Genomic DNA, 25,184 nt, shown 5'->3' on the forward strand with positions numbered 1-25,184 from the left:
CTACTAGTACTCCATCCAGTACAACAACTGAGGCTCCTTCTACCACAACCGAACAAATGAGTACTACCACAATCCCAGAAAGTACAACAGTTTCTACAAGCACCACCACGCCTTCAACGACAACCACCACTCAGGTTCCATCTACAACAACTGAAAGTAGCACAACATTAACAAGTACACAACCCCCAACGAGTACAAGCACCACAACTGAGGCCACCACTACCTCAACAACGGAAACGACTACAACTACTCCAGAGACGACTTCGACAAGTACGTCTACAACCACAGCTTTGCCAACGAGCACAAGCACAACTGAAGCCCCAACTACTTCATCAACAACTCTGAGCAGCACTGCAAGTACAAGTACGGAGAGTAGCAGCACTTCTACTAGTACTCCATCCAGTACAACAACTGAGGCTCCTTCTACTTTAGCAGAACAAATGAGTACTACCACAACCCCAGAAAATACAACAGCTTCTACAAGCACCACCACGCCTTCAACGACAACCACCACTCAGGTTCCATCTACAACAACTGAAAGTAGCACAACATCAACAAGTACACAACCCCCAACGAGTACAAGCACCACAACTGAGGCCACCACTACCTCAACAACGGAAACGACTACAACTACAACAACTACTCCAGAGACGACTTCGACAAGTACGTCTACAACCACAGCTTTGCCAACGAGCACAAGCACAACTGAAGCCCCAACTACTTCATCAACAACACTGAGCAGCACTGCAAGTACAAGTACGGAGAGTAGCAGCACTTCTACTAGTACTCCATCCAGTATAACAACTGAGGCTCCTTCTACCACAACCGAACAAATGACTACTACCACAACCCCAGAAAGTACAACAGCTTCTACAAGCACCACCACGCCTTCAACGACAACCACCACTCAGGTTCCATCTACAACAACTGAAAGTAGCACAACATCAACAAGTACACAACCCCCAACGAGTACAAGCACCACAACTGAGGCCACCACTACCTCAACAACGGAAACGACTACAACTACAACAACTACTCCAGAGACGACTTCCACAAGTACGTCTACAACCACAGCTTTGCCAACGAGCACAAGCACAACTGAAGCCCCAACTACTTCATCAACAACACTGAGCAGCACTGCAAGTACAAGTACGGAGAGTAGCAGCACTTCTACTAGTACTCCATCCAGTATAACAACTGAGGCTCCTTCTACCACAACCGAACAAATGACTACTACCACAACCCCAGAAAGTACAACAGCTTCTACAAGCACCACCACGCCTTCAACGACAACCACCACTCAGGTTCCATCTACAACAACTGAAAGTAGCACAACATCAACAAGTACACAACCCCCAACGAGTACAAGCACCACAACTGAGGCCACCACTACCTCAACAACGGAAACGACTACATCTACAACAAGTACTCCAGAGACGACTTCGACAAGTACGTCTACAACCACAGCTTTGCCAACGAGCACAAGCACAACTGAAGCCCCAACTACTTCATCAACAACACTGAGCAGCACTGCAAGTACAAGTACGGAGAGTAGCAGCACTTCTACTAGTACTCCATCCAGTACAACAACTGAGGCTCCTTCTACCACAACCGAACAAATGACTACTACCACAACCCCAGAAAGTACAACAGTTTCTACAAGCATCACCACGCCTTCAACGACAACCACCACTCAGGTTCCATCTACAACAACTGAAAGTAGCACAACATCAACAAGTACACAACCCCCAACGAGTACAAGCACCACAACTGAGGCCACCACTACCTCAACAACGGAAACGACTACATCTACAACAAGTACTCCAGAGACGACTTCGACAAGTACGTCTACAACCACAGCTTTGCCAACGAGCACAAGCACAACTGAAGCCCCAAGTACTTCATCAACAACACTGAGCAGCACTGCAAGTACAAGTACGGAGAGTAGCAGCACTTCTACCAGTACTCCATCCAGTACAACAACCGAGGTTCCTTCTACCACGGCAACAGAAATCATCACCACTACAACTGTACTTATCTCCACCACAATCAGTGTTCGAAATGAAAGTAAGCTATTTTTGGTAATTCTTAAGCTAATTTTAAAGTATATTGGTAAACCTTTTTTTACATTTCTTTTGAAAGTAGTCTTTTCACATAATTTTTTTTCATTGAAGTTCTTTTTACTGGAACTCTATTCACTTGATTTTTTTTGTTTCCAATAGACTTCCTTTCATACGGGGAAGAAGCTGGTGATATCGAAGGTTTAAGTGGGGATGACTTGCTGCTAGCAATTGTTGATAATCCAGTTGGAATTACTTGTGGATCATCACTATTTCATAGTGTTTATGTATGTGTTAAGTTTAAATTTGTAATAGATATTAGATTCTGTGAAATTTGATGTAGATGATAGAAGTTTTGCAATGTTTAATGACCAACATCTCAATATTTGCAACTCTCTCTGAAACAAATATTTTGTGATAAATAATATCTACAATCGCTTTTGCCGGTTAATTCTGCGGTACTCGATGGAAAGTCTTTAATTATGTTAGCACCAAGGATTCATCAGGGAAACTTTAACTTTATCATTTAACCTGTTAATATGGATATATTCTAATACAAGCTGAAATATATATTAATTTCTTTAAGTTGTGTGGTTGTATGCTAGATTAAGTTAACGTTTATAACGGTTACCATATTTTATCCAAAGATTAGTTTTAATTAATTACGTATTTATTTTTCAGATCTATACGAATGGTTACGTGACGTTTGATAGCTACTTCAATAGCGGTCGTCCACAGCAATTCTCTGTTCAGCCAGGATCACTGCCAGACAAAATAGTTGCTCCCTTTTGGTCAGACATTGACATGACGGCAGACTCGCGTGTTTGGTATCATTTCTACAACCAATTTTCTGCCAATTCGTCTGTTCTCTATGAAGCCCAAACTCTCATTGTTCAAAATTACAAAGATTCAATGGTGGCTTCAAGTTTTAGTCCCAATACAGCTTTAGTTGTCACATGGGAAAATGTCCGTCCAGCTCCTGCTTCTGTCTATTCCTCTCAGGTAAAGAACAGATTAAGGATAAGTCAGATAGTATTGATTGCATGTAAATACAAATACAAATCTGTGATGATGTGCCACAGTCAATTATTGGTTCTCACTTCCCGAATTATAAACAATCCCAAAAACACACAATGTTGAGATTTGAGAAAAAACATCAATGAATGGTTGTTTGCCTTGGTGCATTCATTTGTTTTATATCTGCATGTTTTTCAACATGGAAAAAATCTAACTATTAACTTTTCTATTCAATTAGCATTAAAATTTTTTAATAAAAATGTTGCTAAGATGTGGTCTTTTGGGAAATAATATGGATAGATATATTCTAAAGTCGGATATGGATGAAATCATTTAAGCCAATAGTATCCATAAATGTTTTAATGGACTTTTCCATGTCTTTATAAAATACTGGTCATAATATATATTACAGTTGATTTTCTTAACAAATATTAAACAAAGAGGTTTTTATTTTATTTTTGTATGGATGTCTCTAAATTTAATAATTAATTGTTATTTAAGTTACAAATGATATTGTTAACAGAGGGCCAGTTTCCAGTTGCTGATTGTCAGCGATGGAGTGACCACCTTCACAGCTTTCCTCTTTAAACAAATGGGCTGGCTCCCCCCAAAATCAGCCCTGCTGGGATACAAGTGTGGGTCCAGTGATTTCTACAGCCATCCAGCCTCTCTGACCAACAACATGCTCGATGAGGTGTTTAACAATGGCTATAACAGTAAGTTACTTTGGAGAGTTTTGGTTGTAGATAAAATATTCATATGTTTGAAATATAGAAACTTTTGCATTACTTGCAAACTAAGTTAAATCAAATCTAATTTAAATTACTATCACCTTTACCTTTTAATGGTGGTTAGATTTTGATTTAATTAAATGAACATTGTCTATACTAACTGGTTGACCTGTGGACTCCTTAGTTTATTATGTGTTATCGGTATTGAAATTTTGATCCATTAACGGTAACCTAGTGTAGTGTTTGAAACTGACCAAAATTTTGATTTCTGTATCTTAGCAGCTAGATTTTGATTATATTTTGATAGACTGACGGACGAACTGTAATAAGGTGGAGATATGTGTACTGAGCATTTTTTAAATAATTTTTAACTACTATACTTAACGTCTTTCAGGGGGAGGTAAGCCAGGCATTTGGATTTACAAGATGGATACCATGAACGATTTCATCAACTACGCTGAAAAATGTTACACCTGGATCCAAAGCTATGGAAACCCAGAGTATCTGGCAGTTACATTGGCAAACACAAAATTAACCAATTGTCCATGCAGTGAAGACAGAATACAAAAAGATGGTCGATTTGTACCATACCCCCGTCAACCAAACTGTTATGTTAGTGAATTTCCTCCCACTGGAGTTTCTGGAACACGGGTAATTAATTTGTTTGTTTAAAATGAGTAGTCATACTGTTTATGTAATATTTATGCTGCCATAAATCATATTTTTAAAATGTTGCCAACTACATTTTTCTTCGCAAGTAAAGATCTTGTTGTAAAGCAATCGCATATTAATTATTTATTGTTCGGATGCGTCTGAGCAGGTGCATAGAGCAGTTTAACCAAAACTACAAAGATCTAGATATTATCTTTTTATGCCTAGTCATTTTTTTTTCTTTCATCATAATTTAATTAAGCAAAACTGTGTATTGACTACCTTGACCTTTCCTTTGACCTTAACTTTACATTTAGCAGAGTTTGAAAGCTTTAGATCATTTTATCAATTATTTTTTAAAAAGAAAGGACCGTAAGTTTCTTTTCTTTTGTATTCAAAAGTTGTTAAAATTTCATTAAAGATACGCAATGTATTTTATGTGAAAAAGCATGTTGAATTTATAATGTGACTTTCACCGTGACAGCTGTGACTGTGAAAATAGCGTGTTGGGGGTAATACATTAGAACAAATTGGTTCCTTTAGCTAAGTTTGAAGAAAAATATGGAAGGTTTTACTTTATTATGACATCAACATTACCATTAAAAAAGCTATAAAGAAGATAAAATTATTTATAGCTTAATTCTTATTTTATTTTATTTATTTTTTAATTTCGTTTGCTACTCTTGGGCACAAAGCTACGATTTCATTTTTGGATGTATTTTCTGGTGAAAATCACTTAAAAACAGAGCAAAATATGACTGAAACCCTCCTTTTTAAATCTATGTCATCTTTGTTTTTGTTTGGGTTCTTTTTTTTTTAATATTTTTTTTTTTTTGTTTACACATAATTCCACATTCACACATATTTCAGACATATTTCATACATTTCAAGATTCTACATATTGTAATATCTTATTAATCTAAAAGAAAATGAATTATCCATATAGTGTAAAAACATGTTTTTCTTGCCAAAAAAAATAATAAATAATAGCAGTAGATAAAAAGAGAAAAAGGACAGTTAAGAAGAAGAAAAAAATACAAAAGAAAAAGGGGGGGGGGCGGGTTACATGTATCAAAATATACTAGACTTTGACCGATGCGTGCACGGATTAACATTGCATATCGGACATTTACGAAATAGGTACATCGACACACCGTATTATTGACATTTACATAACAAAGCTATAAGCCTACAATAATGCTATTAATTTCACTACACTTTTCTTAGTTTGAATAATCTCACTACACCTTGAAATAGTTTCTCAAATCAGCAGAAATTTACTTGATTATGATAGAAAGAATGATGGATAAGAATTATATATATCAAAGAGGCGAGAAAATGTACAATTTTAGATAAAAAATGATATTTTCAAAAATGTCATTCAGTAAACATGAACAAAAGCCCCAGGTGGATTCGAACTCATTACCTGCGGTTCACAAGCCTGATACTTTAACCACTGAGCTATGACGATATACATCTGAATCGATTGATACAAACAGTTTAACATAACATTTAAATCGCCATCTTGTGACGTAGTGTCTTAAAAAGTATAAGTCTCGGTGTAGTGAAGTACCTTAATTTCACTACACTTTTCTTAGTTTGAATAATCTGTGTGTCGGGAAAGGCCCTCACCATAGTTAGAATGCCTCCCTTATACCCGTAATATAGCAGAAAATTGAAGGATCGCTCCAGAACGATTTTGGAGAAAGTCAATGAAGTTGGCTTGAAAATAACAGTCAAATTCATCACAACAAACCTTTTTGAGATTGCAAATAACTTTCAACTAAAAATTTTAATCCATAGAATGGAAGAATTCAACACCTTTTCACCAACGTTCACGTAATTTCTTTGTAAAACTGGGTCCGTAGGACCAGGGACGTATATTATAAATTAACATAATGCAACTTTTTTTTTTTTTTTCATGTAATCAAATATTTTTTGTCATCACGAAGACAAGAGTAAGTACTTAGTTGAAATGTCTATTTGTTATTTTATACTTTCTCTCATAAGAAATTATTAATATATATATGAACGGAATATATAGCAAACGTCCAATGAAAATTTACCCGTATTTGTATTATCTTTTCTGAGTTTATTCATGCAGATGTGGTATTGCGGAAATCCCGTTAGCGTGAATGTATTGCGCAAGCGCAAGATTGTAAAATCCAAAAAATCTAGGTTTTTTTCCGGGATTATTAATTAGCGAAGCTTAACTGAGAGAAAATAAAAAAATTGGTAATCTTCAAGTACCAATGATGTTTAAAAAATATAAAATAAAAGACGGTATTCTTCCGATTTCTCGGTATTAAAGACCGACAATTCGAGTCTATTATCTTTATAAAGTAGTATTCCTGTAGATGTTCACAAATCAATATAGTTAAAAAAAGGAATAGTTTAAGCAACCACAGATGTCATAAAACTTGTTGTAAGTTCTCACAATCTGTTTGCCAGTGGTTTTCATAATCTGAGTATCTACAGTTTTTCAATAACATATTTTTCAAGCAGAATCCTGTTTTTTATTATTTGTTTTACTAATTTAAAACTAAGGTATGGATTTTTGTTATATTTGGTTGCAAAAATATACCATTTAAGAACCATTGACATAAAATTGTACAGTTTTTAAATGCTTGGATTTAGAATTTTACCAAATTAAACAGATTTCCGATCAAAAACTATGGAAATATCAAATTCATTTAAAAACCATTCCACAATATCACACCATAGTTCTTTTACATAAAAACATACTTTAAAAAGATGATCGATAGAAGCTACCTACGTAAGGGAGAATCAATGAATTTCAACGTGTGCAGATAATAATTTGTAGGTGTAATTCTATGTAAAATTTTATATTGGAGCCAGATGAGTTTACTTTCTTGAACATCTTTAAAGCAGAGACAGTAGATTCTATTCCATTCTAAATCGGTGGAATTTTCTCCAAGATCTCTCCATCTCATCTCTTTTATTTTCAATTAAAATGTTATACATTTCCTTACATCCTTTTGTATCTCTATAAAAAAAAGATAAATAGAGTTTGGAATTTTGGGTCCATGTTCTTTGCTCATATCTGTATTTTCTATGTGTTTTTATTGCTTTTTTTTTAAACCTGCGTATTCAATAAAATTTGTATTCACTTTCATGTCATTTGATATGTATAAGCTAAGAAAATTCCTATTACAGTCAAACAGATCACTAATTAGCGTAAACCCTACTCCAAAATATATTTTTTTAAATACTGAGGAATTTCCTATGAGAATGTTTGGGTTGTCCCATAATAGTTCGGTATTAAATTGTTTTTAAGTTGGCTTACTTCTTGATTTTATTACTTCTGCCCAGCTAGGTAACACTTCTTTCCAAAATAAATTTGGTATTTTTCTAATCATTTCAAAAGTAAAATCTAATCCTCTTTTCCATAAATCTGATATTTCAATTTCTATAGTTGTTTCTTAAAGTTTTACCTTTTTTGCATTAGAATTAATTAATCTTTTTATCCAGCTGGATTTTAGGCTAATGATAAAAGCTGGGAAATCAATCATTTTTAGCCCTCCATATTTATAATCTTGTATTATAGGGGTTTTCTTTATTTTATGCATGTTGCATCCCCACAAAAAATATTACAAATTATTTTCCAATTTTTTTTAACCATTTGTGTTTTTTGGAAATTGATTTTAAGACCAGATTTTTTTTTCAAAGAAGTCTAATTCTCTTAGAATACCATCAAGTATTAGGGGAGAACATCAAAAATAAAAGATATCGTCTGCATATTTTGTTTTTTTTATCTTGGCTTTCAAGTATACATCGATTTCATTATTCTTTGATTTGGAAAGAGGGCACAGTTAGAGTCCAAAACTTTTAAGAGTTGTTCAAAAAGAAAATTCTATTGGTAAATATCTTCAATTTTAGAGGTTTTAGACCGTCAATTCAATATAACATCAAGCTAGATTTAAGAATTTTCCAGTTTATTCAAAACATATAATTATGACCATCAAAGTAACTTGGTCACGGTTATAAATTGTTGCTGAGCAGATGAGCATTGTGGCCCTCTCTGGTTTTTTGACGGTCAAACTGGATAAAAAAAAAACCTGCGCCAGACAGCTCAATGGGTAGAGCATCTGACTTGAGTTTCAGGGGGGCCCAGCTTGAAATCTCGATTTGATCTGTCATTATTTCTCCAATCCCGTTACATTTGGTGCCTTGTAAAAACTACTGACAAGATAACTCCTGTCAGTAAAGGGAAAGTGCCTGGGATGATCTTCAAGGGCGAAGATTATGTAAAGGGGAGATAAATGATGGTCACAGTAGGTCGAAATAGATAGCTCAGATGGTAGAGCACCTGACTAGAGATTAAGAGGGCTTGAGTTGGAATCCCAGTCTGTTCCTTCATTATTTCTCCCATCCCATTATATCTTCAACACTGTTTGTTTCAGAAATGCTGCTATTCAAGAAATTCAACTCTGGCCACTCTGATTAGCTCTGGAGCAAGTGCTGGTTATATTTACACATCAAACCCTCTACACAATCCAAGAGAAGCCAATGTGTTGGATGAGGAGCCTCATGATTACTGCTGTCACCATTCCAACCTCTGTAGTGAATTCCTCAGACTAAGATACTCTGACACTTGTGATCTCTACCAAGCCCTCACATCTGGTATGATCAAAATAATTAACCATTTTATCATGTTTGAAAGTATCATAAGTGTTTTGGTGAATACATGTATGTTAAAATACCGAAAACCTTTCTTTAGCGGCAGGCGTTTTCCACTAAATCAATTGCATATTTCATTATTATACTTTCATGTTAAACACTTAAATCTGATTGGTTAAGAGGCAGTTGATTATCCGTTCTATTACCCTCGGCGCTAAGCAAGACCCTTGGTAATGGGTAACATTATTTAAATAGTGCCTGTTTGGGAGGGTAATTGTTGAAATTGACACCCCGAGTAAGCCATTGTCAACTGACGCGAAGCGAAGGTTGACAATGGTTTTCGTGTCGTGTCAATTTCAACAAACAGGCACTAATTGTTTTATTATACTGACTGTCTTAATTTTAAAGAAAATTTTACTGCTTTTATATAGAAATGAAGTGAATTCTACGGCGAACAGTACGCGCATAATTTACACGCATGAAACAATTCGTTGTGTTACCCGTTGCCAAGTGTGTTGCTAACGCTGAGGGTAATAGAACGGATTACCAACTGCGTCTAAACCAATCAGATTTCGGTATTTAACATGAAAGTATAATCATATATAAATAGTGCCTGTTTGGGAGTGTAACAGTTGAAATTGACACCCCAAGGAAACCATTGTCAATCGACGCAAAGCGGAGGTTGACAATGGTTTTCGAGGGGTGTCAATTTCAACTATTATCCTCCCAAACAGGCACTATTTATTTTATTATACTGACTGTCTTAAATTTAGAAAAATTTTATATTGCTTTTATATAGAAATGGCGTGAATTCTACGGCGAACCGTATGCGCATAATTTACACGCATGTAACAATTCGTTGTGTTACCCGTTGCTAAGTGTGTTGCTAACGCTGAGGGTAATAGAACGGATTATCAACTGCGTCTAACCCAATCAGATTTCAGTATTTAACATGAAAGTATAATAAAACGAATTGTTACATGCGCGTACGGTTCGCCATAATATTCACGCCATATATACCTAAATAAAAGCAGTAAAGTGAAATTAAGACATTCGGTATAATTAAATGAATAGTGCCTGCTTGGGAGGGTAAGAGTTGAAATTAACACCCCTTGAAAACCATTGTCAACCTCATTCAGTATCATCGCTTAAAGCTGACATGAATTCATAAATATGCATTATTCCCCTTTTATCTCCGACTACCGCCATATTAGTTGTCGATTTCTATGAGCAGAAGCTCATCGCTACACACCCCCTATATAAGGCCGAGAGTACTATTCATGCTTCACCGCATTCGTGTATTTCATTCACCCGAACACGTTACCTTGGACGATAAGACGTGTAGAAACACGTTTGGAACAAAAATAATATGACAACCACTTCTCTGGCAAGGCATATCCAATGAATGACGAAAGAAGACAGACTGAAATCCAGCCACAGATACTTCAAAAATCCTCGATAAATTTAGACCTTTCCTGTGTATAATATAACATCGCACATGCGCAAACTACACACTGTGGCAGATCGAGCAATGTCAATGATCGCATGGATTTTTAGAAACGGAGCGTTTTTGTAGGAACGGATGGAAACGATGTTACGTTGTTACTTTCTTGGATTGACTATCATTCAGCTACTGTGTTGGATGAACTGCCGCCGGGGTTTTAAAAATGATGCAGACGTTATGCATTCTGAATGAACGACACACGTGTTCGATGTGCATGCGAAGTAAGGCAGCACTATCTGTGCAAATTATTACGGATACCTTGGAAATTCTTTCAAAGAATAAATATATTTTGTATTTTACTGATTGTTTTTTCCTTTATTATATATTACAAACATTTTACTACATTGTGTAGTTCATGCATTCAGAAGTCCGCGCAACCTGAATGCCTCGATCAGAAGGCAACCGACCGTAACTTTCTCGACCGGTATATATACCCCAGTGACAGTAGAGCAGCGATCAAAACTAATATGGCGACCAAATGCTTTTATGATTTCATTTCAGCTTTAACTACAAAATATTCACTAAATATAATACGCTGACGGTTTTTAATCCAATTTAGCTTACAGCAGAATACACTTATTTGATAGTCTAATTTTAATACGTTTCGGTGATGTAGTATAAAATGAGCGCATAAGTTGCATGTGCCTTAAACTATGTAGTCTTGATTTTGAAGTTAGCTTTTTTTAAACGGGGAATATTTTAAAGATTTTTTGTTTATAAAATACTCTTCTTTAGGATCATCTTTTGGAGATCCTCACATACGAACATTGGATGGTCTTACCTATACATTTAATGGACTGGGAGAATATGTGATGCTGACTATGACACAACCTGGGTCTAATGAGACTCTTCTAGAGATTCAGACCCGTACAACACAGGCCATCAACGCTAATGGAACCGCCATTAATGCCACCGTGTTCCAAGCGTTCGCTGTCAAAGAAAAGAATGGAGGAATAGCCCAGGTGGAGGTCAATCTAGCAAAATCAGGTACAGACAGATATGCAAAGAAGAACTGTAATGTTCAAAGCAAATAAGATATACAATTTTCATATATCATCACGTTAAACAAACATTTCCATTGAGTTTTTAAAGTACAAGAACTCGATCATTAACAGGATTATCTGGCTTATGCAATTATGTTACCATTTCTTTCTTATTTCAGTGTTCATTGAAAATATTGCATGCTGAAATATTTGAACATCTTTTTACAAGAGAATTTAAACATTGCACACAAAGTACAATGTTAAGTGCTCAAGATTTGAACTGTTGGATTAGGTTTTAGCTGTTGAATTATATATATGGACTGTACACTTAACGAGGCCGAGTACAGAATGAGTATGCACGCTTTCGCGCAGCGTTTCATTTGTATTGTGACGTCATCTTTTTTGCTTTGATGACGCCATGGCGTGATCGTTTCAACTGCACAAATTTAGCAAAATATGTTGAAAATAGCTCGTTTGATGTGTAAAAGTGATATTATATTGTGGAATAAACATAAATGTCTCGAAGTATAAGCTATATTTGGGCTCGGGTCGAAAACGTGAAAAGGGTTCGGCAAGCCTAGCCCTCTGTAACGTTTTTTTAACCCGCCTAAATATAGCTTAATTCATATATTTCAAGACAGTAACCATGTATTTTATATCAATGACCCTTAACATGTGATGTTTTATATTTAATTACTTAAATATGTCTGAATGTTTAAATAATACTATAAAGATCACCATTTCCGTCTTTGTCTAATAAAAAATGGCCATTATCTGACAAACTGGGAAATTGGCCATACAAAAACAACTTTGATAAGACCCCTGGAACAAACCAGGAGGTAAAAAGTTTTTTTTTCATTTGACCATTTGATGCCTTTTAGCAATAACTTTAATATGTAGAACAGAAAAAGAAATCAATAGGGGAGAAGTTTTAAGAAAAATGTAAAAAATGTGCAAAATTGTTACATTTCAAGCAAAATCCCATTCCAAAAAAAATTTCATTCAAAAATCTAGGGCAGAACAAATTAGATCCAGCCTCGTTAAGTTTAATTATGATTTCATAAGCAACGCTGAAACTGCATTAATTAGGCAAAACCAGCAATATCGTAGGTATTACCTGTGTTAATTTTCTTTGCTTCAGGACTGGTTGTTTATGCAGATAGAGAGGATATCACCCGTCAATTTTATTCCAGCGATACTTACTCCTACTATGTAGCCAGTAGACTGTTACTGAAAAGAACAGGGACAAACTCTGCCAAGATTCTGTTCCCATCAGGTAAAAGAGAACATTAAGTAGAAGAGAGTTTTACTTTCATTTTGCAGCATTATATTACAGAATGATTCAATTGACTAAAATATTTTGTATAATAGGCATCACTTTTGATATGTCTCTTAACCTCGGAATGCTGGAACTAACTACTGGAATACCAGATTCATTATCTTCCACCTCAACCAACTCAGGACTTCTGGGAAATATCAACGGGAACATGAATGATGACCTGAAAATGCCCAATGGAACACTGCTGCCCTCTAACACGACTGAACGAGAGCTATATTTCAACTTTGGAGAGCTTTGTAAGACTGCTACATACTAGTATTGTACATCTCAATGTATCTAAGAACTCCAAAATCAATAATGGCATTATATACTACGTTTAATTAAGACTCTTCCAGGAGTCAGAAAGGGGCTCCAAATGGGCCTGGTTTCAATGCAAAATACCTAGAATTTTAAGTCTCAAAACTATTTCTATGAAGGACAAGAAAGGTTTGATCTTTCAATTTTGAAGCAGGCTAGTTTACAGGATTTTCATAAAAGTTATATTAAGTTATACTGATATGTGATCACATTAGAATTATTCAATAAGACCAATGTCAACAAACTTTGATTTGCAGCCTCAAAACTGAATTGAACTAATTTAATTCGTTAGAGAAATTAAACATAATTAAATTTTTGAAAGAAGTCAGAGGAGTTGAACATCTAATTCCTTTTTATACTTAATTGATAATATAGTCAACATATAAAAATCTTACTCTTTCAGGGAGAATTGATTGTGCTGCATCTTTGTTTGTGTATGGAGGTGACATGGATTGCAGTTCCTTCCAACAGACAGATTTTGCCCCAATATTTATGGACGATTTTACCCAGCAAGAGATAAACCAAGCACAAGAAGTGTGTGGAGGTCCCCAGAATTTAAACTGTATCTACGATTTTCTTGCCACACAAAATGAAGCCATAGCTAATGTCACTAAAACAGCGTATGATACAGTCCTCAAGGAACAGAGACTAGCAGGTCAGCCCCAGAAGAAAAATCGAAGCTTACTGGCTTAAGCAAATGATATGCATGTTAGCATTGCAGTACTATCTGCATGCTGAAAAAGTCACAAAGTATGGGAGCTACATGTAGGATAATAAAAAGCATGTCCAGACCCTGAAACGTACTACTACACCACACGCTCGCTGCACGCTCGCTACACGCTCGCTAAACGGTTCACACGAAACGCTGAACGGTTTACACGAAACGCTGCACGCTTTGCCCGAAACGCTAAACGATTTACACGAAACGCTGAACGGTTTACACGAAACGATTCTCGCACGAAACGATTTGCTCGCTTTTCACACGCTTTGGACACGCTTTTATCCTGATCGATGCGGGTCCTCTCGGATTTTTACCCTGACTCTGTTAGTAAGAATTAATTTTAAGAAAACACGAAATAATAGAAATACTGATATTAGAAACATATATGTACATAAGTATTGAATTGATTAATTAAATTAATTTGGTACTTATATTTAAAGCAAAAAATTATTTATTCACAGAATTAGCCAAAAATATTACTTCTATAAATATAGTTATTGCTCAAAAGAAATATCCATGATTCTTATTAGTCCCGTTAATAATAAAAATTCCAGAGAAAAAACTTACCTTAACACAATATTCAATACCAAAAATAAAATCCGTATGATTACAAACTGAAATCGGTTTTTCAGTATTCGGCGGGATTTGTTTATTCTTCTCACATTAATATTTTTATTGGTTTCAGAGAATACGATGTAAAAATACTAACTGTAAATAAACCTGTAATTATTTACATTGATAATTTTGAAAGTTATGTAAAATAAAATTAGTCACATAAGTTGGAAAAATGCTATAAAACAACCGATTAATTTTTTTTTATGTGGAATCATTCACGTAAATAAATGTTCCGTACATAACATCACAGAGAAAAATCAATGGATTAAACAATAAAGAAAGTTGTCATTACTATTTTGGATTTCGGAAAGAACAAAAAATAAGAAATGATTTAGATTTTTGTCTCATTAATATTCGTATACATAACCGGCGCCCCGCATAACGGCGTACAATATATCTATCATAATCTATTTGAATTAAGTACCATGCATATAGATTCCCATAATAATTAATTGCATGTGTACTTTTTAGGAAAATTTCAGTGTGTTAATTACTTGTTGTTTTCCGTAATCAGTGTTTAAATAATTAAAATAATAACTTGTAGAAATATTTTTAATCGGGATTCAGAAGAATTTACTTCCCGCATTTCATAGAAATGAACAGAATATTTTCTTCCTATGTTTACATTTAATTTTGTTCAAATTAATGTTAAATAATCTATCATTGAAATTGTTCATCATCAAATACTGATTCCGACTACCTTGCAGTCATTAAATTTCTATTGGCTATTGACAAAAAACGAGACGCGTGACCATCCAATGAAAACAAATACACAGAGTTTGATTGACAGGTTCAGCCAGGTGCAGGTCTTACCCGATGTCCGAGGTTATGTGTACTGGTTGTACACAGCCGAATAGTCTCAGTAACTAGTCTTCTTTCAATACGCGTACTTTTCTTTTGTTTGTTAAAAATTAATTCAATTTTGTAAAAAGATAAGTACATGTATATCATTTCTTTTTCACGAGAATATCTCAAAGGAGTTTTGCCAATCTTTAATACGAGCGCTATTTTGAAACAATTAAATTGTCAGAGAGTTCCGAATGAAATCTGATAAACGTTTCACACGGTTCTCGCACGCTTTGCCCGAAACGATTTACACGCTTTGCCCGAAACGCTGCACGCTTTGCCCGAAACGCTAAACGGTTTACACGAAACGCTTCACGATTCACGCGAAACGCTAAACGGTTTACACGAAACGCTAAACGGTTTACACGAAACGTTTCTCGCACGAAAGTCACACGCTTTTTTGGTGTATTAGTACGTTTCAGGGTCTGTAAATGACTATATTTTATTTTATTTGTTGGTCTCCAATTTGATATCAGAAAGTATAAAAAAAATTCAATGTAGCTATCTTGAGTTCTTAGTTTTAAATATCATATTTTCCGTATAATTTCAGCTAATGTAAAGCCTTTTCTGGATGGAGTTGGAACCTTGTTCACAGTTGTTGGCCAGAGCATCAACATAACAGCCTTTGCCTATGATGTGAACAGAGACAATGTTACCATCATTATGTTGAGTCCTGTGAATGTTACTTCTGATACACTCCCAGGGAATGTCTCCTTCTCCTACATCTATACTCCAGCAGACATGACACCCTATGCTGTAGAGTAAGTAGTTTTTCCTGCATCTATACTCCAGCAGACATGACACCCTATGCTGTAGAGTAAGTAGTTTCTCTTACATCTATACTCCAGCAGACATGACACCCTATGCTGTAGAGTAAGTAGTTTCTCCTACATCTATACTCCACCAGACATGACTTCCTATGCTGTAGAGTAAGTAGTTTCTCTTACATCTATACTCCAGCAGACATGACACCCAATGCTGTAGAGTAAGTAGTTTCTCCTACATCTACATGTATACTCCACAAGACATAACACCCTATGCTGTAGAATAAGTAGTTTCTCCTTCATTTATACTCCCCCAGACATGACACCCTATGCTGTAGAGTAAGTAGTTTCTCCTACATCTATACTCCAGCAGAAATGACACCCTATGCTGTAGAGTAAGTAGTTTCTCCTACATCTATACTCCACCAGAAATGACACTCTATACTGTAGAGTAAGATGTTTCTCCTACATCTATACTCCAGCAGAAATGACACCCTATGCTGTAGAGTAAGTAGTTTCTCCTACATCTATACTCCACCAGAAATGACACCCTATACTGTAGAGTAAGTAGTTTCTCCTACATCTATACGCCACCAGACATGACACCCTATTCTGTAGAGTAAGTAGATCCTATTGAGATAGTATTTATCTAATTAGGTACATGATGACGAACTTCGGTGATTTAGAAAGGATATAAAATGTTAGTATACATGTATTTTTAAGAATGAATGCAGTTTTTATGTATATTGAACATCTATTTCAGATTGTATGCTGTTGATGAACTAAATGGTGTGTCCATTATGTTATCTGAAACTGTGTACCAATGCTATGGCTGCAATAACCATGGAAACTGTAACTACTCCCTAGCAACAAGCACCAGTATTTCTTCATTCTTTTTTGTACCATGCTCTTGTGACATCGGGTGGACAGGTAAAGATTCAATATTATTCTCTTATTTTCTCTCATTTTCTATAATGTTTAACAGTCTTAAGTAAGTATTCACAACAAGTTGATCGGGGTTTAAAATTTTTGATCAATTAGACAGTCTGACTGTCATTAAGTAATTCAGTCAGTCAGGCAGTCAGTTCTGATTTTTTTAATTTTTTTTATTTTTGGTGTGGTGAAACTCCTTTTTTATAATAATCCACTTAACAGAATTTTATAGAACTTTTGTAGCTAATGATTAAAGTCTTAGTGTAAAACAGGTATATTGACAGGGATATTTGATTCTTTCATTATCTTTTGAACTGAAAATCATGTCCACTATTGTATAAACTATTAATCAGTCTGTAAGCCTACTTTCTCTGAAACTGCTGAACGGAATGTTAAGAAACTTTATATTCAACTCATTGTTGTGCATTTTTGTAGGACATTTTGATTTAATATATTCGTGGGTAATATGTTCTATAAATTAGATATTTGTTACATTTAATGCATGTGCCTTTGATCATGTGTATCATTGTCAAATATTCTGAGTGTGTGGTAAGTGAACATGCTCTCTTTTTCTTTTATTTTGATTGACTCTTGTTCTAGGCGACTCGTGTGAGACCGACATTGATGGTTGTGCTGGTTCCCCATGTGACCCCCTCAGTAACTGTACAGACACCCCAGCAGCTCAGCAACAGCTAACTGGACGGGCCTTTACATGTCAGAACTGTCCTACTGGCTACCAGATGACTCAGTCCTACAAGTGTATAGGTAAGTGGTGCAACTAGCTACCAGATAACTCAGTACTACAAGTGTATAGGTAAGTGGTGCAAATAGCTACCAGATAACTCAGTCCTACAAGTGTAAAAGTATGGAGTGACCCAGTCCAACAAATGTATAGGTAAGTGGTGTAACTGGCTGCAAGATAACTCAAATCTAAAAGTGTAAAATCACGATTTGACTCAGTCCTACAAGTGTATAGGTAAGGAGTGACTCAGTCTTACAAATATAAAGATAAGTAAATTAACTGGATGCCAGATAACTCAGTCCCTCAAGTGTATAGGTAAGATTCAACTCAGTCTTACAAGTGTATAAGTAAGAGTTGACTCGGTCCTACAACTGTATTTGTTTTGCCTCGGACTAGAATGTCTCAACGTCATTGGATGAATCATGTGATTGCCTTATAAATTTCATTACACAGCGGGCGTCAAAATTTATACGGCAACATGGCGGACCTAACGTTATTTGAGCTGTTTTTTACACAAACGTCCAACCATACCTTTAATTTTTAAGCCACAAAATATTTAGAGTGACCCCCCTTTGCCCGTGACGTAATAAAACGATCCTATATACGATGGCATCCAGGTTTGCACAGACGACTGACGAAAAAGGTACAACATAAGAGAATAAGCCTATGAATTAAATTGTTATATATTATCTTTTATTGTTTACAGATCAAACTTTAGGTCCTCGACAAAACAATTTAAACACTTATTTGGTTTGTTACTGACTGTTTACAGAAATTTGTGGGGTCGGTAAAGCTGCTTGATTCTCAGTCTTACAAATATACAGGTTAATGGTGTAACTGGCTGCCCGATAACTCAGTCATACAAATGTACAGGTAAGGGATGACTCAGTCCTACAAGTGTATAGGTAAGAAGTGTATCAGTCCTACAAATGTACAGGTAAATGGTGTAACTGGCTGCCATATAACTCAGTTCTACAAGTGTATAGGTAAAAAGTGGAGCTCGGTCCCACAAGTGTATAGGTAAAGGATGACACAGTCCCACTAGTGTATAATTAATGGGTGACTCAGTTCTATAACTGTATAGGTAAAGGATGACTCTGTCCCACTAGTGTATAATTAATTGGTGACATAGTTCTACAAGTGTGTAGGTAAAGGATTACTCTGTCCCACTAGTGTATAATTAATTGGTGACTCAGTTCTACAAGTGTTTAGGTAAAGGATGACTCTGTCCCACAAGTGTATAATTAATTGGTGACTCAGTTCTAAAAGTGTGGAGGTAAGAATTAAGACCAATTCTATGTAAGAATCAAAATTCGGTGACCACGCATTTGTTTGTTGCTATGTGGTCCCGTTGCCATGGTAACCTAGGGTAAAGATGTAAAAATGGCATTTTAATGCTTATTTGAGAACATATTATGAGTAATGTGCAGAACTTGGGGTTTCCAGGGTAGAATATATTATTAAAAATAGTTGTCATTTTTCGAAAGAAAGAAAAAAATTCATGGAGAAACGCATATTTTTTAAAGCGTTTCCATGGCTACCTAACAGAAATTTTAAAATCTGTTTTCTTCATTTAATTTGAATAAAAATTGCAAATGTTGGATTTTTTGGTAAACACTATTATGATTGTGCAATTAAGAATATAAATATGAAAATTGAGAACCGTTGCTATGGTAACAAGCTTAAAAATAAGGAAAATTATAATATTTTTAGGCATCTTTGAATGGATATTATTTCCTTATAATGAATAAATATATAAAATCAAATGGTGAGACAAAATAAAGTATGTCCTTAACTTTAATGACGCTTGAAAAAAATCTGAAATTTTCTAAAAAAAACGCCCATGCTATGGATTTTTCAAAAAGTAAGAATTTCTTTGTGATTTTTTACGCAACTTAATTTTCCATAGCAACAACACTTCTCTGTTGCATAACAAAGCTTTTTGTGGTAGATAATGAAAATTTAGATATATTTTTACATATTCCAACTAAAGCAATTGCACAAAAATTCTAAAATTGGGAATTAAAGCATATCAAAATCATCTTCAATTTCTTAGTTTTTCCTATTTTTTGGCCTTGTTGCCATAGCAACGGATGTCAATTTTCACAATTGTATATATATATATATATATATATATATATATATATATATATATATATATATATATATATATATATATATATATATATCATGGACATTGATATGAATGTAAGAAATTAACAGTTTCTTATTTCGGCTTATTAAAAAACCGCAAAAAACTGATTTCAAAAATTTGTAACGGTTTCCATGATAACATTTTAAAAGTATTGGTTTCTCCATAAATTTTCTGATATAATAAAATAATTGAAAATAGGACAAATGCTGTTTTATGTGTTTGGTAGTTTACATTAGTGGGCAGACCTTCTAATATGGCTTCAAAAAAGGTAAGTTTCGCTATTTTTCCATCTTTAGCCTCGATTACCATGGCAACGGTTACCCCTAGCAACCAACTTTTAGTGGTTTTTTGCGTTTTACACCTAGTTGTGTCCATGTATGAAATATTAGGAAAATTGGTGACTATACGTGGCCAGACCCTTTTATAAATCTTTGATTCTTACATAGAATTGGTCCTAAATCTCGAACAAGTGGCAATGGGTGTCTTAGGCCTTCAAGTGTATATAGACACTGCACTGACAATACTGTGCATGTGTTTTAGATAAAGTTTGATATCTGTTAACTTTTCACATTTATTAATTTTTTGAACGTTTGTTTCATTGTCTTTTTATGGAAAGATTATTGCTGGTCCATTTCAACCAAACTCTGTTCTAAGTGTCCCTTGTAGAAATCCTGTGCAAAATGTGATTTGCAGTGAATAATTATTTGGAGAACATTTGTTCTGGTTTAACAAGCAAGTTCCTATCAGTGCAGATATTTTAAGTGGAACATGTAAATGTCAGCTGGAGTTACTGATTAACTGAGTTCCATGAGTCAAAAGTAGGATATTTATTAATTCAGGATTATTTAGATTGTAGATATGACTATGATTGCATATTGCACTTTCTGTTTGCAGACATTGATGAATGTTCCAACAGTTCTTTGAATCTGTGTAACCAGCTGTGTACAAACACAGAGGGGAGTTACTCCTGCTCCTGTCACACTGGCTACAGACTAACCAACTCTCTCTGTTCAGGTAAACATCTAGCTTTTTACTTTATAAACTATTCACAACGATTATTGAAATCAAGGTGTTTAGGTGTCAGATTGTTTTATTCTCTCCAGTGTGTTAAGGATGAAAATTTCAATTTGTGTTATCAATAAAGACTTCTAAGTTTATTAACACTAAAGTTTTTCCTTAGTTAATTTCATTATCTTTCAATTTTAAATGGTGTTTCTTTTTTCTTTGGTAATAGATATCAATGAGTGTAAAGAAGGGACCAATGAATGCCAGCAACAGTGTGTGAACACTGCGGGCTCTTACGGCTGTTCTTGTGTGGACGGCTATTCTCTCCAACCAGATGGCGTTTCCTGTACCTTGCTAGGTAGGTCAAACATGCATGTTTATAGGAAAGAACTGAATGTTATTTATTTGAATAACTCCAAGATCGTCCACTGTTGAATTGCAGCTCCACAGCAAACCTGTGATAATATGAACTGCAGTCAGGGATGTTCTGTCAATGCCACGGGTTCCGCATTTTGTTTCTGTAACCAGGGATATACACTGTTGTCAGACGGAAAGAACTGTACAGGTAAAAGAACCTTTACTTCAGGAAAATTCGAAATGTTAATGATTCTGTCTTTGATTATTCAGTGCTCAGGGGGCATACAGTTAAATACCAAAAAGTTCAAAGAGGGTAATATTTTTAATTTATTTTCCAAAATAATATTTCCTTCTTGCTTCAAAGGCTTAATTTGATATATATAGTTGCCAGTAGTAAGTTGGTAATGTAGATGCATTGTTAATTAAGGTTAATGGGCCATATTGAACTATATTGTAATTTGCAAGCTTGCACACATGATAAAATTTTAATGTCGACCATTGATTTTGAAACTATGTAGTTATACGTTCTTTCCTATTACTTAAAGATGTGAATGAGTGTGAGAATAGTGGGCAGTGTTCCCAAGTGTGTTCCAACACAGACGGAGGTTTTACATGCAGTTGTTTCATTGGATACAAGCTACAAGAAGACAAGTCATCTTGTTCCGGTAAATTTGTCGTTTCTGCTCATTTAACATTAAAGCGGCATGGTCACGATTTTGGTCAAATTCTATTTTTCTGTTTTTATCATTTAATACAATGCTTTAAGAGGGCATTTCTAATAATAAAATGAAATCTGAGAGTCGCGACGTCAGCCTTAGAGTTAGAAGCAAGATACAGGGCTCACAATTCTTTGTCATGTAAACAAGGCTCGTGTCCTGTTTATGTTTACAAAGGTTCAATATACCAGTAAAAAATATTTTTCTAGCCAATTTGTCAATCTTCTTATTCATTTTTAGGCATGAATAAACAGTTCCTGAGATATAACACATTCCTTTTAGGTCTTAAACTGGAATTTTCACCTCAACATTCAAAATGTAAACAAAGGATTTGTTTATACATAGCAAAACATTGTAAGCTCTGTAACTCCCTTACAACTCAAAAAATGACACTCACATTTTTTTTGTTGACTATTAAAAATGCCTTACTGCAGCAATATAAACATTAAAATTGAAAAAAAAAGATTTTTAACCAAAGTCATGACGTTACCCCTTTAACATTTTAGCATACAAGCTATCTTTTGAGAATTTTATTTGTCATGATAGGTTGTGACTCTATGCACTGGGGATACAATTGCAACACATCATGTGACTGTTCCCAGAATGCTTTGCGTTGTGACAGTGTGAGAGGATGTGTGTGCAAGGCTGGTTGGTCGGGAGTCCAATGTAACACTAACATCAATGAGTGTGTAGACCCCAGTTTGTGTTCAGCCACAGAAGTGTGTGTAGATAACATGGGCTCCTACAGTTGTCAGTGTATCCCTGGATACAGGAGGAGCGCTGCTGGATCCTGTCAGAGTAAGAGGGGCTTTTATTGTCTTACTAGTTGTTCTAAATATTGATTATGTATAGTTATTTATAAAAAAGTTAAAACTGAACTATATAAATATTAATAACAATGAACACAGGCAGACCTGATTTAGTTTGTATATGTAATACAGTGCTATTTAACATGCATGCATTATTTTATAGTCTCATGTGTTAATTTTTAAGCCATTGATATTGTAATTAGTTTTATCCCCTTGTTATATCCACTATTTTGAGCTTAGACATAAACCAGTTTATTGTTTTTACTTTCTATATTTTAGATGTGGATGAGTGTTCTGAGTCACTAGATAACTGTACGTCTACAGAGTACTGCCAGGATATCCCTGGGTCCTTCCTGTGTCCATGTAAGACAGGGTACCAGAGAAACGCCACCTCTGGAATCTGTATAGGTATGTGGAAACAAGAAAAACTGTTGCTCCACATAATGTGTTGAGAAATTTTGTTGGTAAATCTAACACCAGGGCAAGTTTGTTTCTGGCCAAAAGTTGCATGTTTTCACATGTACATATGGAACTTAGCAGTGTGGTCTTTCAACTTGAATTTTTCCGGTTAGCTTTTGCGCAGTTCTGTAGCTGTTGCTAGAGATATTTATGTTATACCTTAATGATAGAAGTCATATTAACTTAACTGACTTTCTGTCAAGCTTAGGAAATCAGCATTAAAGATACAATAGGATAGCTTATATGTTATATATAATTATGTACAAATTTGTACAACTTGATCTTTGTGATTTCAGACGTTGATGAATGTCTTGAAGGAATAGCTTCTTGCTCCCAGAACTGTCACAACACACTCGGAAGTTATTTTTGTACTTGTTTAATAGGATACCAACTTCAAGATGATCGAACTAGTTGTGTGAAATGTAAGTATTCTGAATGTAAAAGAACGTTATATAATTACATTTTCAACTTTCTTTGTCTGTGATAACAATACAAAGCAATTTTAAACCTTATAGCCAAATAACTTCATAAAAGATGAGTGACACAAAATGGGCGTGTCTTATAGCATAAAGGAAAAACGGTATTAGCTGCGCAGCGTAGTATTACATAGCATTTGCTACAGGAGAAAATAAACCTATACCTGATTGGTATGAAAGGACCAGAAAACATTATGTACTTTAATTCATTGAAAATCTCTGTAGCTTGCAAATTGTCGCTGTGACAAGCACTGTAGCTTGCTGATTGTCGCTATGACAAGCTCTGTAGCTTGCTGATGGTCGCTGTGACAAGTTCTGTAGCTTGCTGATTGTCGCTATGACAAGCTCTGTAGCTTACTGATTGTCACTGTGACAAGCTCTGTAGCTTGCTGATGGTCGCTGTGACAAGTTCTGTAGCTTGCTGATGGTCAGTGTGACAAGCTCTGTAGCTTGCTGATTGGCGCTGTGACAAGCTCTGTAGCTTGCTGATGGTCGCTGTGACAAGTTCTGTAGCTTGCTGATGGTCAGTGTGACAAGCTCTGTAGCTTGCTGATTGGCGCTGTGACAAGCTCTGTAGCTTGCTGATGGTCGCTGTGACAAGTTCTGTAGCTTGCTGATGGTCAGTGTGACAAGCTCTGTAGCTTGCTGATTGGCGCTGTGACAAGCTCTGTAGCTTGCTGATTGTCGCTGTGACAAGATCGTCAGCTTGCTGATGGTCTCTGCTAATTGTTTTTGCTGTTCTGGTTGTAGCCAGCAATCCATGTCTGGGAGCCAGTGTGGATGGGACATGTGACACAACACATGGCGGCTGCACTGTCAATGCTTCCAATGTGGCCTACTGTTTCTGTGACTCTGGCTACGAGCTCCAGGTCAATGCATCAGGATTCTCACTGTGTCCAAGTAAGACAGTTTGCTTACCAGTATTTTGCTTTATATCAGGGGGAAATTTTACATTAACCTCTGTATGGATATAATACACATGTAACACAACTCTTGGTGATTGCACTTTTGATATTTCCGAGCAGATCACTGTAGCCAATCAAATATGGCATTATTACCAGAATTACAATATTCTGATGTAATACAGATGACCCAATAGTTTTCTGACAAATTACCTTTGTCCATTTTCAGATATCAACGAGTGCGAGAGAAACATTTCTGGCTGTTCCCACGTCTGCACTGATATCAGTGGAAGCTTCTCTTGTAGCTGTCCAGACGGATACAAACTTACCACCGATCAGAAAACTTGCGAAAGTAATCAATCTAAAAAATGCCTCCAAAATTATAGTTCAACTATTTATAAGTCATTGATAGACATAGGTCATGTCCTGAAAAATGTTATGTTTCCCCATTCATTTGTCAT

At 35.4% G+C, this 25,184-nt stretch overlaps 2 protein-coding genes and 1 long non-coding RNA gene across 3 annotated transcripts; all 3 read left to right on the forward strand.

Annotated features, from left to right (window-relative positions):
- The first annotated feature begins 1,619 nt into the window (after positions 1 to 1,619).
- LOC136275379 (mucin-like protein) lies at positions 1,620 to 16,170 on the forward strand. Its single transcript, XM_066084286.1, has 11 exons — positions 1,620 to 1,737; positions 2,223 to 2,347; positions 2,742 to 3,062; positions 3,601 to 3,793; positions 4,203 to 4,459; positions 8,884 to 9,103; positions 11,340 to 11,591; positions 12,729 to 12,863; positions 12,959 to 13,162; positions 13,627 to 13,878; positions 15,956 to 16,170. Exons 1-11 carry the CDS (start codon positions 1,620 to 1,622, stop codon positions 16,168 to 16,170), a joined length of 2,292 nt encoding a protein of 763 aa, XP_065940358.1.
- A 5,431-nt stretch (positions 16,171 to 21,601) lies between these two features.
- Positions 21,602 to 23,338, forward strand: LOC136275380 (fibulin-5-like). Its single transcript, XM_066084287.1, has 4 exons — positions 21,602 to 21,674; positions 21,907 to 22,026; positions 22,624 to 22,875; positions 23,166 to 23,338. Exons 1-4 carry the CDS (start codon positions 21,602 to 21,604, stop codon positions 23,336 to 23,338), a joined length of 618 nt encoding a protein of 205 aa, XP_065940359.1.
- A 305-nt stretch (positions 23,339 to 23,643) lies between these two features.
- On the forward strand, positions 23,644 to 25,057 carry LOC136275312 (uncharacterized). The gene is made up of 3 exons (XR_010713878.1): positions 23,644 to 23,767; positions 24,572 to 24,721; positions 24,953 to 25,057. It is a non-coding gene; the product is annotated as an uncharacterized lncRNA (long non-coding RNA).
- Positions 25,058 to 25,184: the final 127 nt, after the last annotated feature.

This window comes from Magallana gigas, chromosome 5 (assembly GCF_963853765.1).
Source record: "Magallana gigas chromosome 5, xbMagGiga1.1, whole genome shotgun sequence".
Taxonomy (NCBI): domain Eukaryota; kingdom Metazoa; phylum Mollusca; class Bivalvia; order Ostreida; family Ostreidae; genus Magallana; species Magallana gigas.

Coding starts and splice junctions, on each gene's coding strand:
- LOC136275379 (XM_066084286.1), top strand. CDS start 1,620: ATGACTACTACCACAACCCCAGAAAGTACAACAGTTTCTACAAGCATC. Junction 9,104..11,339: donor CTACCAAGCCCTCACATCTG/GTATGATCAAAA, acceptor ACTCTTCTTTAG/GATCATCTTTTGGAGATCCT. Junction 13,879..15,955: donor CAAGGAACAGAGACTAGCAG/GTCAGCCCCAGA, acceptor GTATAATTTCAG/CTAATGTAAAGCCTTTTCTG.
- LOC136275380 (XM_066084287.1), top strand. CDS start 21,602: ATGTTAATGATTCTGTCTTTGATTATTCAGTGCTCAGGGGGCATACAG. Junction 22,027..22,623: donor AGACAAGTCATCTTGTTCCG/GTAAATTTGTCG, acceptor TTGTCATGATAG/GTTGTGACTCTATGCACTGG. Junction 22,876..23,165: donor CGCTGCTGGATCCTGTCAGA/GTAAGAGGGGCT, acceptor TCTATATTTTAG/ATGTGGATGAGTGTTCTGAG.